This window comes from Zootoca vivipara, chromosome 9 (genome assembly GCF_963506605.1).
Source record: "Zootoca vivipara chromosome 9, rZooViv1.1, whole genome shotgun sequence".
Lineage (NCBI taxonomy): Eukaryota > Metazoa > Chordata > Lepidosauria > Squamata > Lacertidae > Zootoca > Zootoca vivipara.
In genome coordinates, this window is record NC_083284.1 from 31,284,389 (window position 1) to 31,300,085 (window position 15,697).

Below are 15,697 nucleotides of genomic sequence, written 5' to 3' on the forward strand. Positions count from 1 at the left end.
TCTGTAAAGTATGGTTCGGCTGAGCTACCCCCTGGGAAGCTGTCAATTCTCTGCCTTGTTGAAACACTTATCACAATGTTATTTCGATACTGTATGATATGGTGATTTATTGCATAGCCCTAGTCCTGACTGGTAGCTGTGGCAGATTTATTTGATCTACATGTGTTGGGGATTGGGCCTGGGATATTGAAGATGCAGAGTGTAAAGATGCTGTAACACTTGGATATTGAAATATCATCTCTGGGCTCTGAACATGTGAAGAATGGGACATCTCTTGAAATGAGGATCCCAGTAAACAAGAGGTGCTGAAATTACCTGTTTCCCCCTCTTTTCCCTTTTTAGCCACTAGATGTACAGATACCAGTAAGCTTCACAAGGGAAAGAATTAGGCTATCTCATCTTGGGATACAACTCCTTGTGTTGGGGTTATATTTAGGGATATTTGGAATTTTTGCACTTCCTGTTGAAATTGACGAGAACTGTTTGCCCATTTGCTTGTGTCATGTGATTTTATTTGAAAAGGCAACTTGAACTATGGGCCCCAAGTCCAAACTGTATTTTTCAGTTCTCTGTTTCAGCATGCTGATGTGGTTTAACTTTCTGGCCTCTTAATTGGCAATGTTGGTGACCTTGTTGTGCACTGTGCTCCATGGTTACCCAGGAGCTGTGAATCATAGAGTGTAAATATCAAATATCACTGTCTCATCCCTCCCCCATTCTCACTTCCTTTCTTTGCAGGTATTTAGAACAGACCTGATCACTGCCATGAAGCTGCCTGATTCCTACCAGCTGGACCCTGATGAGTACTATGTGCTGGCAGACCCTTGGAGACAGGAATGGGAGAAAGGCGTTCAGGTGCCAGTCAGTCCGGGGACCATTCCAGAGCCAGTAGCCAGGTATAGCTTAGTGAACCCATTAGGAAACAAAACAGCTGTCCTATCAGCATCACCTTTCAGCAGCCTGTTGGGTTGCTTACTGAAAAGCAGATCACCTGATAACTTGGGTTCCATTCTGCTGATCAAAACGTTACCCTTCCTAGGTAAAGGGAAGGTAAAGGGAACCCTGACCATTAGGTCCAGTCGTGACCGACTCTGGGGTTGCGCGCTCATCTCGCATTATTGGCCGAGGGAGCTGGCGTATAGCTTCCAGGTCATGTGGCCAGCATGACAAAGCCGCTTCTGGCAAACCAGAGCAGCACATGGAAACGCCGTTTACCTTCCCGCTGTAGCGGTTCCTATTTATCTACTTGCATTTTGACGTGCTTTCGAACTGCTAGGTTGGCAGGAGCTGGGACCAAGCAACGGGAGCTCACCCCGTCACAGGGATTCAAACCGCCGACCTTCTGATCAGCAAGCCCTAGGCTGAGTGGTTTAACCACAGCGCCACCTGGGTCCCTTGTTACCCTTCCTAGCCAACTGATTTTGCCCCAGCAAATTGCTGTAGATGAAAGTCAAGCCTTTCCCACCAGCGGCTGTACTCGTGAATTAAGGACATCACAAGCCAGACTGAGTGCTTACTTGCAACAATACATGCTGGCAGAAGCAGGACTCCTGTTTCCTATTTGAAAATGAGTTCTTCCTCATAGAACATTTGTTGTAGCCCTTCCTTGTGAGCAGATCCAATGTTGTGTGCACTGCCTACTCAGACATTCCAGAAAAGAAATCACAACACTTTAATGAGTTACTTGCTTCTCTTGTGTCACCTATCCCCCCTCCCCCAAGAAAAATCTGGAAGTGGAGCAGTCATCAGTGACTCTGGCTAGGATGTGGTATGAACTGCACAAACAGTTCCATGGATATATTTTTGTTAATACATCCTTTTTGAGAATCATTGCGATTTTGGCTTTCTTTAAAATGCAGCAGGGTTTTAGCTCTCATTGTTGCTAAGGAATGCCAGCAAGCACCGGTAAAATGTTGATAATTTTTTTATGGCATGTTTACAAGGCTAGATTTTACTTCTGGTGATCATGATGGGTGACCTGCACTAAGTCTAATTTTCAGAACTCCCTGTGATCTAGTCATTTGAACCAATTACAGCAACAACAGATGCTATGCAAAATTCTAAATTCTTGAATGTCTAGCCCAAATGAAGTCACATTAGAAAGTGCGTACATTGGTACAGATTTGCCTGCTTTGTACAATTTGTTTAAGTAGCGAGTGAACAAAGCTGGCTTATACCAAATGAGACTCCTTGCCCTTCTGTCTCTCTCACCCAGTATTGTCACTCTTGACTGACAGCAGTTCTCCAAGGTCTTAGGAAGAGGTCTTTCCCACCACATTTTATCTGATTTCTTTTAACTGGAGATGCTGGAAATTGAACCTGGGACCTTCTGTATTTGAAGACCCACACACAAAGCCCCAGTTCAGATTTCTGCATTCAAAGTCCAGAGGGCTAAATGTTTCACCACTGAACCTAGACATAAAGAATTTGGAAGCATCCTCCCATTGTTAAATTCCCACCATCCCTGACTATGTTGGCTGGGGCTGATGGTAGACGAAAAACATGTTGAGGGGGGGGGGTCACAGTTGCTCCAACCTGGCCTTAACTCAGAGCAGGCACTGGGTTTCTTTCTGAAAGTTTCTTTGTGAAAAATTCCAGATGACTATGGAATTTTTTGTCTATAACCTCTAGCCCTTGTTCCTGTCATGAGTATTGCCCCATGATTCTTTCATGTGACTTCAGCCTCCGTTAGCCTCCAACTTCGAAATGCAGTCTTGTGTTACGAAGTAGATCTGTGATTGCATAATTAATGCTAAAAATGCAGCATGGCCTGTATTCTAAACCCAGTTTTGGTCATATCAACATCTTTTCCCAAGCAGTGTAAATCTGATGCTTTTAATTTAGGTCAGAGGTGGAGAACCTGTGATTCTTATCTCCCATCAGCCAGCATTGCCAGTGGGCAGGAATGGTGGGAGTTGTAGTCTAGCCACACCTGAAGGGCACAGGTTCCCCACCCCCAGTTTAGATTCATGCAGAAAGAGAGTGGCTTATAAACATTCATTAAAATATTCATTTTAACCGCAGCAGTACATTTAAGAACCCATTGCTGTTTTGACTGTGTTGTATCCCCCATTTGCCTATTTTTACACTTTCATCTTTGCATGACATCTTCTTCCTGTCACAATAGTATAACTACAGAAGACAATTCCTAAATTTCCAGGACAGGACACAGGTTATTTAGTGTTCTTACCTTTTGTTGAACTTTGGGGCTTGTGGCAGATCCATAAAGTCAACATACAGAATATGTAGATGCCTATACAGTTCCATGTATAGGCATCCACATATGGATAATTCCTACAGGCTGAATATAATCTTGTTCTTCTCTCACCTGGCACAGTGCATAAACCAGTGATGGGCAACCTTTTGAGCTTGGTGTGTCAAATTTCGCTGGAAAAACTGAGCATAACTCTGGTGGTGTGTCACTTCGAGAAAAAAACCCATAATTTCACGATATTTATAGTTTAAATAACAAAAATGTATAATTGTAATATATAACTGTATTTAATAAACCAAAAACTAATTATTTAACCAAACCAAAAAACCCTTATTTATTACAAAGTGCCCAGAGTTGTTGAGTTTGGGGGGAGCTGCTGACCAAAGTTTTGGAGGTTTTTTAGGGGGGGGGGCAAAAGTTGCTTTGCTTTTTTTGGAAGGGATGCCCTAAAGCTGCTGCTCTTTTTTGGGGGGGGGGGAAGAGAACAGAAATAAATGACAAATAATACCTTCGCTGGAAGTAACACGCAGCACCGTCATAGTCTGCTAAAGCGCCAAAAACACCAGCACAGAACAGGTTAAAAAATGAACGCTGTTACACCCAATCATGGTCTGCCAAAGCGCCAGAAAAAACAGCACAGAAAGGGTTAAAAAACCAATCTCTAGCTAACAACAACAGCAACAAAAAGGATCCAGGTTTTAACAGCAGAGACAAATCTGTAGCGTGAGGAGGAGCGGGAGAACAAATGGGGGGGGGCAACAACAACAGCGTGAATGGGCCGATGGGGCGCGTGCCAGCAGTGAAGGCGCTGCGTGTCACATCTGACACGCATGTCATAGGTTCGCCATCACTGGCATAAACAGTACAACAGACTGCTGGAAGAAATGGGAGGTCAACTCACACCTTCCAATTCCTCACCCAACTTTTCCTCTCCATTGGGTGCAATTTGGTCAGGGTGGGAAGGAGGAAATCTATTGATTTCATGGGAATCCTTGTGTGAGAAGTCTGTTGTACTATGACTTGCATTTTTACACCTTTTGTCACTCTGTGCTGCTTCAGTGTTGACAGCAGAAGATGGAGAAACATTGACTGTTTTTTTACACGCCCAGAACATCTATCATCTACTGACCATGCACTCTCTCAGTACATGGATTACAATACTATCTTTGTAGTTTCTAGAATAATAGAATAACTCGGTTGTAATTTACATGAACTGGTGTGCTGTTTGAGTGATGTTTCTTCCTCCATATTTGTGTGCTGCAATTAGTTGTTGTTTTTTAAACGAGCATCATTTTTGTGTTAATTTTTCTTGTGTATGTATTTATTATTCAGACTCTGGTGTCAATTTAAATACCGTATTTATTCTAATGTAATGCACACCTTTTGGGGCCAAATTATATCACAAAAATTAGGGCCAGCAAATATCCTTTTGGTTTCAAGATTTTGAAAATTGAGGTGTGCATTAGATTCGATGGCGCATTAGATTATCATAAATATGGTATGTTGTAAGGTAACGAGGGTAATTTTAAATGGAAAAAATAGGATATAGATGCTTTCAATAAATAATAAAATTTATGTATTTTTATTTCTGCAGACGTGCATCCCTCTGGTGCTACAATATTGGCAGATGATCTTTTTCTGTTGTTGTTATTTTATTATTACCGTTATTTTGCTGCATAGCAATTTGAAGCTTCTGGCAGTAATTGCATCGGAGAATGAAGGTTTCACCACTTTAAGGAGGATTGCAACCTGGTGTAATTAACACCTCCTGTTCGCTACACTTGCAGGGTTGTATCTGAGACAAAAGCAGTCATATTTACAAGACCTCGGAAGTACATCCTTTCTTCAGGTTCTGAGCCCCCTGAGCTTGGCTACGTCGACATTCGGACCTTGGCAGAGAGCGTCTGTCGCTATGACCTTAATTTCATGGATGTAGCATGGTTGGAACTGGCTAATGAAGAATTCAAAGATATGGGTGAGTGCAACATCCAGTTACGCCCAACTTTTGGCTGAGCTGTGAGACAAGTGACAGGGAGCAGTCTGGGGTGGTTGTAGTGCAGCTGCCAATTCATATGGTACACGTTGAAGCTTCCAGAGAGAAAAGGAGAAGGCTAGGAATGCTCAGAAGCAAGTTGTATATTCCTGCATGTGGAGGAGAGGGGTGTGGAGAACTGAGGGGAGAGAAAAACAGCACAAATGTCAACACTATTTTTGTTGGGTGGCAACAGTCATCTCAAAGCTCTAATTCCTAGATTAATGTGAAGGAAGTGGAAAAAGGAAATGTGTCAGGAAAGCCAATTCCACCTTATCTTTAAATGTATTAATAGAAAAGTGAACGATATTTTTGAAACTGTCCGTTGTTGTTCAGGGACTTCGTTAGCTTCCAAACCCTTCAGGTTTCCCTAGAACTGACGGGGAAAAACTTGGAACCGCTATAGTGACATTCAGCTCTTGGCCCTGCTAACTAATGGCAACACTGTCTTGGACTTCAGACAATTGTTTCATCCATTTATTTTATTTTAATGTCTGTTACATTTTATTCTGTAGTAGCAATTCATTGTTGAAACCAAATAGTCTTTCAAAAAGCATCTGGAATTGTTTTAAAGACATTTAAATTAAGAAGGCTTAAGAGTCAACTGTGAAATGGCTAAAATTAGACAAATGGTCTAAAGTGAAGAGCAGTATGTTCCCTTACAAAATGAATATTTTACCCCTTATAAAGGTGTGCAGTTCTGCAGAGAGCCTTATAAAAACGTAGTAATAGTTGGCAAAATAGCCCCAGGAGCAGTTGGCTCTTTAAAAAGCTGAATACATTGAAATAAAACATTTGTATGAGATTTTCAACCATCCACTGCAAAATCATAGAATCATAGAGTTGGAAGAGACCACAAGGGCCATCCAGTCCAACCACCTGCCAAGCAGGAAACACCATCAAAGCATTCTAGACATATGCCTGTCAAGCCTCTGCTTAAAGACCTCCGAAGAAGTAGACTCCACCACACTCCTTGGTAGCAAATTCCACTGCCGAACAGCTCTTACTGTCAGAAAGTTCTTCCTAATGTTCAGGTGGAATCTTCTTTCTTGTAGTTTGAATCCATTGCTCCGTGTCCGCTTCTTTGGAGCAGCAGAAAACAATCTCTCTCCCTCCTCTATATGACATCATTATATATATTTGAACATGGCTATCATATCACCCCTTAACCTTCTCTTCTCCAGGCTAAACATACCCAGCTCCCTAAGCCGTTCCTCATAAGGCATTGTTTCCAGGCCTTTGACCAAATCAATATGCTACGCTTGGTTTTAAAGTTTTGTTTTGTCCAGTATGTGTGGTTTGGATTACTGGCAATAAACAAGAACTGCATTGTATTGATGCACACTTTTTCTTGGCTTTTGTTATTGTTATCTAATGGATGCCTTTCAGCAGATTATTTTGAAGGTACAGTATGTGAAATTGTAAATAAGGTCAGTCATTCAATGTTAATAGAGTGATCTGGTTATTTGTAGATTGATAGAAGAAGCTGTGTCCCTCAATGTCTCTGTTATATTAAAAGCAAACATCATTGGATTGATTTCCCAGGGATGCCTGAACTGGATGAATACACCATGGAGAGAGTTATGGAAGAATTTGAACAGCGATGCTATGACAACATGAATCATGCTATCGAGACTGAGGAAGGGCTTGGAATTGAGTATGATGAGGATGTTGTCTGTGACGTTTGCCAGTCTCCAGATGGTGAAGATGGCAATGAGATGGTGTTCTGTGACAAATGCAATATTTGCGTTCATCAGGTACAGCAGCCAGATGCAATAATAATTGGAATTGAGAGTAGTTTGTTTAGTTTTCACCGTGGTAAGAAGGAGGTGATGAGGATTTCATAAGCCTTGGGTGCTTTTTTAGGATGTATGGTTAATAGTAGGTGGAAGCATATATTGAGGCAAAGGAACAGGGATCCGTAGAGAGGTGATGTCATAAGATCACAGAAAATTCAGATAGGATGGTTAAGTTGCCCCATTTTAATGGGTTTCTGGATTTTAAAATCATTAGCTTTGGTTTCTTGCATGTCTAAGTGACATTTTGCTTCTTTGCATACATCTGAACCCTAGATCAGCGTTTCTCAACCGCTGTTCCGCGGCACACTAGTGTGCCGCGAGACGCTGGCTGGTGTGCCGCGACGAGAAGGGCGATTTGCATTGTCACGTGCCTGGCGGTCGCCAATAAACAACACTGACCCGCCGGAAAGCAATATTTCTCCTCCTCTTTCCAAAGCTCAGTGCAAACGAGCCTGGCGGCCGCCAATACACAGCACTGACCCGCCGGAAAGCAATATTTGGCAAGTGTTCCTGACAGTCATAATTATAATATAGGGCGGCACAGAGTTAATTTTTTAAACTTTTTTAATGGTGGTGTGCCTCGTGATTTTTTTCACAGAACAAGTGTGCCGTGGCCCAAAAAAGGTTGAGAAACACTGCCCTAGATATCTCATGTTTCTTTGTGTGCCTTCTCCATGAGAGGTCTGAAGGACGACAACTGGAGCACGGGCTTTTTCTGTGGTGGTTTCCCATTTGTGGAATGTGCACCCGAGGGAGGCTTGCCTGGCACCTTCATTACATATCTTTAGGTGCCTGGCAAAAACCTTTCTCTGTAACCAAGCCTTTGGCTGATTAACATTCTAAGGGCCTTTAAATGTCTTTGTGGGAGGGGGGGTTATTGGTTTGTTTTTGTTTTATTATGTATTTTTAGTTTTCATTTTGTATTTTTATGCTGGGAACCAACCAGTGTTGTTGTTGTTGTTGTTGTTGTTGTTGTTGTTGTTGTAACCAACCAGTGTTGTTGTTGTTGTTGTTGTTGTTGTTGTTGTTGTTCTTCTTCTTCTTCTTCTTCTTCTTCTTCTTCTTCTTCTTCTTCTTCTTCTTCTTCTTCTTCTTCTTCTTCTTCTTCTTCTTCTTCTTCTTCTTTGTACAGAAAAAAACAGGATGCATCCAATAGTGTAAACAGAAAAGAGAAATGAACCTTAAAGATACTGTAAAGAATGCATGTTTGTTGTTAAATTAGCCTGACATGTTTCAGCTTCAGTGCTTTCTTCAAGGGCTTATCTGTTGCTAAACCACACATAAAAAGCCTTTAAAAAGCTTTTAAAATACAATATGTCATTGAAACCTCATTTTCAAGTCAAATTAACAGAAAGAAAACCTATTTTAAGTAGAACCAGCCATATCTTATAGCTCATACAAACATCCTTTCCTAACTGCTCAAAAACATCATTGGAGTGCATCAAGTGATTGGTAATTTGTGGATGATTTCTGCTTGCTTTCATTTCTCACAAACCTGGGTTTGCTTGCAAGCATTTAGTTCTGCAGTTTGAGGTGGGCTTCTTAAGAGCTTTTGCCCTTCAAGATCTTTGAAATGGATGGTTTTTGACCTCTTAATTTGTCTTGAAAACGAGGTTTATACAATTATGCATAACTGTATTTTAAATGCTCTTGCAAGGCTTTTCATTTGTCGTTTAGCAAGTCTTCTACTTTTGTAAGTGTTCTACTTTATACAGATAAGCTCTTAGGCCAAAACACATTGGGTTCATGTAACAATAAGCATATGTATTTTCCAGCATCTCTCATGTTTCTGACATTACCTATCGATTTGGTTCCCACATATTCCTGTTCTTTGGAAAATCTGCCACTTAGTTTGTTGCTCTTTTTGGGGGGAGGGGGGTAACCATAGCCAAAGTAACATAAGGGCTCAGTCCAGTGCTAGTCATGTATCAACAGCTAGCAGCTCCCAGTAGTAATGTTGCACCATCCAAATACATATATGGGAAAGCTTCTGTAGGCAGCTCATTTCTTGAGATGATCAATAAATAAAATGTATCACGCAAGTAGGCAGACAGTCTGTTTGCATAGGGGAATGTGGAGCTGTCATCCTCATTTTATTCATCTTTCAATTTAATCTATTCAAAAATGTCCCAGACCCACAGACAGATCATTGGATCTGCTCTTATTTGCTGTCATAGTCTACTTTTTGATAAAGATCACCATCTTTTTGTCTGGCATATATAGCCATGCCAATAACAAGCGTGTTCAGTATATGTGGAATGTGGGGCACTTTCATTCATAATGAACATGGTTGGAAGTGAATAAGGCATCCCATGCAACACAGCAGAAATGACAAATACTTTTTGGTGCAGAAGATAATTTATATGGCAGTTTTTGAATCTATCAGATTTTCTGGTTGGCTACTTCCTGTTGAGGGAAAAGTCTGTCATGTGTTCCCCCACCAGTGTTTTAACTATGCCCATTCATACATGATACCTGATAAGCAAGAGAAGGGTAATTTTGTCTCTTGGGTCCTGCAATGGATGAAAACATAAACGGTACATGTGTTTTCATATCCAATAGGAAAAAACTGCCTTTTGAGCATGGTTTGCCTTGCAAAATTACTTTAGAGTTTCTTCTAATTATTTTTCATCTTTTCCTTTTAATACGTTGGCAGATGTTCTTATTGCATTTTGAGTTCAGTGAACTATACAAAGTTAGAAACAGAGCCAAGAAAAATGCCTCTGAAGGGGTCCTGTGTTTGTGACAAGAAGAAATGTTAGTGACACAGCTGTGGTCAACCTTTCCTTGGGGCAAAGGTTGAGCCAGTGCCCAAAGCAGTAGCACTTGTGCCATTGGAAGACCTCCCCTATTTTTTTCACCTTCTCATCTTTCAGATGGACATAGAAGTTAATGCTCTTATTTATATGTCATGCTCTTATTTTAGTCTCAAAGTCCTGGCTTAACTCCAATTGAGATAATTATTAACCCAGGCAGGAATCAGCCTTCCCTTTGCTGTCACAGCTGGTTATGATAGTTCTCTTTATTTCCTGTTCCAATTTCCTTACTATTGCAGTGTAAGACCTCTCATATCTAGGGCAACCTAAGGCAGGTGCAAATATGAACTTGGTGTCACGAGTACTACTACTACTAATATGGTTCTGCATGTTTGGGGATCTGGAACTAACTTCACATGCAGCCTGGTCACAAATCACGGTAGCTCATGTACTGGTGTGCTTTCTACATGATCCAGTTGATATTTTGGGGAAGCCAGTTCCTGAGATACCACAGTCATGTGGAGTCCTGACCAATTGGAAGCTGTTTTAGTGACAAATCATACAGAAGAAGTTAGAATTCATCCTTTACAGCAGGGTTGGGGAACCTCTGTTCCTCAGGCCAAATTTGATACCGGTACAGGTCTCAGTGTGGCCCACAAAACTGTTTTCCTCCTCATATGTAATTTCAGGTGTGGGACAGTTACAGGTGTAGCTGGGTTGGCTGCGCAACTAAGTTCCCTGTGGGAAACTTGGCTGCGCAACCAATCCCTGTAGAAAGCAGCTTTGCTAACCCTGTGCTTGGTGCTCTTCCAAACCGGGATGTCAAAGCTGCTTGTGCTGTGGTTCACACATTTGCTGTGAGGCTGAACAAGGGGAGTATTATAACAAATGTTATGTCCACCAAACGTGCTATAGAAATATTAGCAACAAGACCATACAATGAAGTGTCCTTTTTATTATTTGTTAGCATTTTAATCATTGCTGCATTTTTCTGGGAGAGTGCTAGAGTCCTGTCTAGTCAAGTTGCATGGGATCAATTCCAATCTGTTACCTCTGAGGATGTGGACAGGCTGCTTGGACAAGTGAAATGACCACCTGTCTCTTTGATCCTTGCCCATTCTGCTCATTAAGAGCTAGCCAGGAAGGGCTGGGCGATGGGTTCTGCGGGTGGTGAATCCTTCCCTCTTTGAGGGAGCATTCCCAGACCCAGAGTCATTTTGGACTCACAGCTGTCCATGGAGGCACAGGTCAGTTCTGCATCCAGGGAAGCTGTCTACCAACTCCACCTGGTAGAGAGACCAGCTGAGACCCTTCCTGCCTGTGTACTGTCTCACCAGATTGGTACATGCTGTGGTTATCTCCCACTTGGACTACTGCAATGCACTCTACATAGGGATACTTTTGAAAGTGACTCAGAAACTATAATCCATAATGCGGCAACTAGACTAGTGACAGGGAGTGGCCACCGGGACCATATAACACAGGTCCTAAAGGATCTTCATTGGTTCCCAGTACATTCCCGAGCACAATACAAAGTGTTGGTGCTGACCTTTAAAGCCCTAAACTGCCGTGGCCCAGTATATCTGGAGCGTCTCCACCCCCATCATTCAGCCCGGACACTGAGGTCCAGCTCCGAGGGCCTTCTGGAGGTTCCCTCACTGCGAGAAGTGAAGCTGCAGTGATCCAGGCAGAGGGCCTTCTTGGTAGTGGCACCCATCCTGTGGAACGCTCTTCACCAGATGTTAAGGAAATAAACAACTCTCTGACTTTTAGAAGACACCTGAAGGCAGCCCTGTTTAGGGAAGTTTTTAATGTTTGATGTTTTATTATGTTTTTACTATTCTGCTGGGAGTGGCTGGGGAAACCCAGCCAGATGAGCAGGGTATAAATAATAAACTTATTCTTATTCTTCTTATTTCATTCTTCATTTCACTTCTGTGTCATTGTGGCAGGCATGCTATGGCATCCTAAAAGTTCCAGAAGGCAGCTGGCTGTGCCGAACCTGTGCTCTTGGTGTTCAGCCCAAGTGTTTGTTGTGTCCCAAGAAAGGCGGAGCCATGAAGCCAACTCGTAGTGGGACTAAGTGGGTCCATGTTAGCTGTGCCCTCTGGATTCCTGAGGTGGGTGTTTCAGGCAACTGATTCCTCTGCACACGCTCAGAATGGAGAGTACAGAGTATTGTATGTTTTATAGTGAGAGCAGACAGCCTTGGTGGTGGGTGTCAACAAGGAGTGTCAGGTACTGCAGCCAGTTGGAGAGAGTCTTGCCTCAGCTGCATCTGAAAATAGAATTTGCAGGAAGACAAGGTGCAATAGCACCCATCATCATGGACCCTGGAGTAGTGCCACCTGTCAGTGGTGACCAAGAGGATTTGCAAGAATGTGAGGATACAAACAACACAGCTAGCTATGGAGATCTGGGTTCAAATTCCTGTTTGTCAGTGACCACAGACCAGTCACTTACTCACTGCATATCCTACTACCTCTGAATGTTGTTATGAATACAGCTTTGGGTGGTGGTGCTGAGGGAATTGTACATGCTGCTCTGAGGTCCTTAGAAGAAGGGTGTGATAAAAATGTAATAATTTTCTATCCTTAAAATATAGGTTTAATAAATGGTTGGACACTTAAATAGTTAGCTTACCTTTTTGTCCATAGCAAGATCACTCCAGGATAGCCATGCTTCCTGTTCTTTGTTCACTACTTGATTCCCACCACTCCTTCTTTATTTATCTAATGATTCTTAGGTGAGCATTGGCAGCCCAGAAAAGATGGAGCCCATCACAAAGGTCTCCCATATTCCCAGCAGCAGATGGGCCCTGGTGTGCAGTCTTTGTAACGAGAAGGTTGGGGCATCCATACAGGTAAATCACTCCGACTGGGTATTATGAACATGCATTTGCTACAAAAATCTCGCTACTGTAATGAGGCTTTCATTTTTAACTTCCATCAATTTAGGATTTTAATTTGGGGTCTGCTTTGGACTGAAGATATTTAGGCCTTGTTGTCATATTACTCAATGATTGCTAAAAGCAAGGACCCTTACTTGAAATCTGAGGTAGTGAACTTGTAGCCAGATAAATGTTGTCAGGCCCCCAACTCTTTATCAGCCCCAGTCAGCATGGCCAGTGGTCAGGGACGATTGGAGTTGTAGTCCAGCAATGTCTAGAGGGCTTCTGTTCCCTACCACTCCCACTTTAGTTGGTTAGCTACACAGATATGCAACATCCTCATATTTTGTTTCTCCTGATAGTTTCCTAAGATCCACAGTCTCTAAAATCTATTTTGGTATAGGTATGTTTAAAAAAGAGTTTCATTTCCTACTTCCTGCTCTTTTGTGCCACTTCCAGGTTTGCTGCGATGTGTAAATAGGAAACTCGTGTAAATAGGAAATTGCCTGTACCCAGGACTGTTTTTCAACCGGAACTCACCAGAACTGAGTTCTGGCACCTCATTGGTCCGTTCTGGCACCTCTGCAGCATTGTGGCACGGCATTTGGGGCTGTGTGCCAAAGGTTGCGGGCTGCGCAGTTGAGTAACGAAGCTGCGGGCAGTGGTGATTGGTGCAGGCGGATGGGCAAGCGAACGAAGAGATGTTCTTTAGGGCCAGTATCACAACGTGGGTGGTGCTGTGGGTTAAACCACAGAGCCTAGGGCTTGCCGATCAGAAGGTCGGCGGCTTTCATAAACATGAATTGCTACCTGAATAGGGAACTAACCTGAATGTATCCTGTATGTGTGGGTGCGTGTTTTAACTACAAAAGAAGCAATTGTTTAATATGGAGAAAGATGCAAGCATATAGCAAGCAATGTCCTCCCCTCTGTAGAAGGGAACTTGGGGGAATTCTTTTCATTGACTTGCCCATGCAGGGCTTTCGAGGAAACTGAACTTGGCTGTGGGGCAAGGGCATGTGTTAGGGGATTGCTCTGTGTGTAGATCATTCAGTTGCACTAGCCCCTCCCTGGCTTCACTCTCTACTCTGAATCATTGATACGCCAGAGATTCAGTAGTGCAGCCAGACAGCCTTTCAAGCCCTTTGCCAGAGGCTTTGTTTACTGCTCCCTTTCCAAACAAAGTGTAAAACAAAAGCACAGAATATGAATCATAGAAATCTAATTGGTGCCCAGTGCTTTAAAAAATAAATAAATAAATACTAAAAGTCCTTTGCAGACCTTCATCTGTTTGCTTGAATCTTTGCCCTGAATATAGATACTAGTGGGTGCGTCCTGTTCTTCCTTATGAAGGTCCTGCAGAGTTCATAATGCAAACATCCAAAAAGGGCATTGCTGTTGCTTTGGGGAGCATGCCTTTTACAAAAACACCCACCCACATGCTTGAGGGAAGGATCTCGCTCGTGGTTTTCTGGTATTACTTTTGCACATTGGGTTACTTTCCAGTATTACCCATTGCTATAACAAGGAAAGGCATTGATGTATGTATGTATGACATGGGTGGTATTTTGGTTTCCCCCTGCAAGTGAATGTGTTTGGGCATGCTCTGATTAGGTGGCACTTGATCAGATTGTTGGATTGACTCCTTCCACATCCTTGAAATACACCGATGGGCTTTCATTCTGATTTTTAGTCTCTTAAGATCCAAGAGCGCTTTGGTGAAACCACCCCATCTATCCTGAAGTGCAGGATCAGGCTAGTGCACTTAATGCAGGTTGTTCATACATAGACTGCCACCACTTCTTTCTTCAAAACCACCTAGGTTTGGGGTGAGAAATAAACACACAACTTTTTTTTTTAATCTGAGAGGAGAACAGTGTTAGGAAATTCCCTCCTGCCTAAAGGCAGCTGGAATCCAATGTGTGGTTCCTGCTACCTCCATGCTAAGCAAGTAGCATGGAAAACCAACTGGTGCATCTATATATGACACCTGTTAGCTAAGTGATCCTAGGATTCAAATTGAATGTTCAACCCTGGTCAACCCCAGGATTAAAATTAAAATATTTATGGAAAATACAAGATAGTGGGCAAAATAGGGAGTTTAGTGAAAGAGTGAAAATAAAAGTTTGTTCTAAATAATCCTACGCTTAGGCAGTCTTACATAATATTCAGCCTAGTATAGGCCTGAATGCAGGCGTAACTTGCTTCCTTTTATTGACTATGTCTGGGGTAAGAAGGGTGGGCTGGTTCATTGATGGATCTAGGGAATTTCGCCATTACGAATTAGTGGGTGGTGGGTGACAAACTTACATCAGCAAGAGATGCCTCAGAAGGGTTCTGGGTGCAGGCCTGCATCACAAGCACACAGAGCAATATCACCACTGAAATGATGATAGAATATCTGTAATTATATGGCTGCAGATTTAATTTAGGAGATCTGTACATTCTTGTAAAGAATGTACAGAATATCACACGGTCTCAGAGAAGGGAACTGTAGGACTGCAATCTAATATATTTAATGCTCTTAATGTAAGTTTCCATCGCAGATTAACATTTTGCTGCTTGATTAATTTGCTTCTGATGGCAAGTAAGATGTAAGCTTTGGGACTCTTTAACAACCTTCCACGGCACAGATCATTCAGTTGTTCTAGCTTCATCCTCCTTGTGCCACGTGTGATATAAAAGAAACTTAAAGATGACTTCCCTTTCCTGTCTGTGCATAGCTGGTAGATAGTTCAAAACTGTAAGAAGTTTCATGCTTAAGAGAAATTGTCCTCTTCCTTTAGGAAATTGAAGTTATGGCTTCATGATATATAAATGTTGTTATAATTAATTGTTTCCAGTTGAGTGACCACTTAAAAGCCAGGTCCTTTTAGCCATTGTCAACCCTAGCAATAGCCACGTTGACAGCTTCCTTTGGGAGCAAGGTGACAGTGTGTCTTTTTTATGTGTACATTTGAACAGGAGAATTGAAATCACTGCATAGCTGCACAGCAGTAAGGATTT

The 15,697-nt window shown here is 42.3% G+C and overlaps 1 protein-coding gene across 8 annotated transcripts in view; it reads left to right on the forward strand.

Annotated features, from left to right (window-relative positions):
* JADE1 (jade family PHD finger 1) overlaps nt 1-15,697 on the forward strand; it is a 71,051-nt gene that overhangs the window by 44,659 nt on the left and 10,695 nt on the right. For 6 of the 8 annotated variants that reach the window (XM_060278593.1, XM_035114057.2, XM_060278594.1 and 3 more), the window contains 5 exons: nt 739-896; nt 5,002-5,189; nt 6,792-7,003; nt 11,754-11,921; nt 12,548-12,664. In XM_060278593.1, coding sequence (XP_060134576.1) covers nt 739-896; nt 5,002-5,189; nt 6,792-7,003; nt 11,754-11,921; nt 12,548-12,664 — 843 coding nt within the window. Of the gene's footprint in view, nt 1-738; nt 897-4,808; nt 5,190-6,791; nt 7,004-11,753; nt 11,922-12,547; nt 12,665-15,697 lie in introns of those variants that run through there. The other 2 variants (XM_060278595.1, XM_060278596.1) reach the window with 2 other exon arrangements.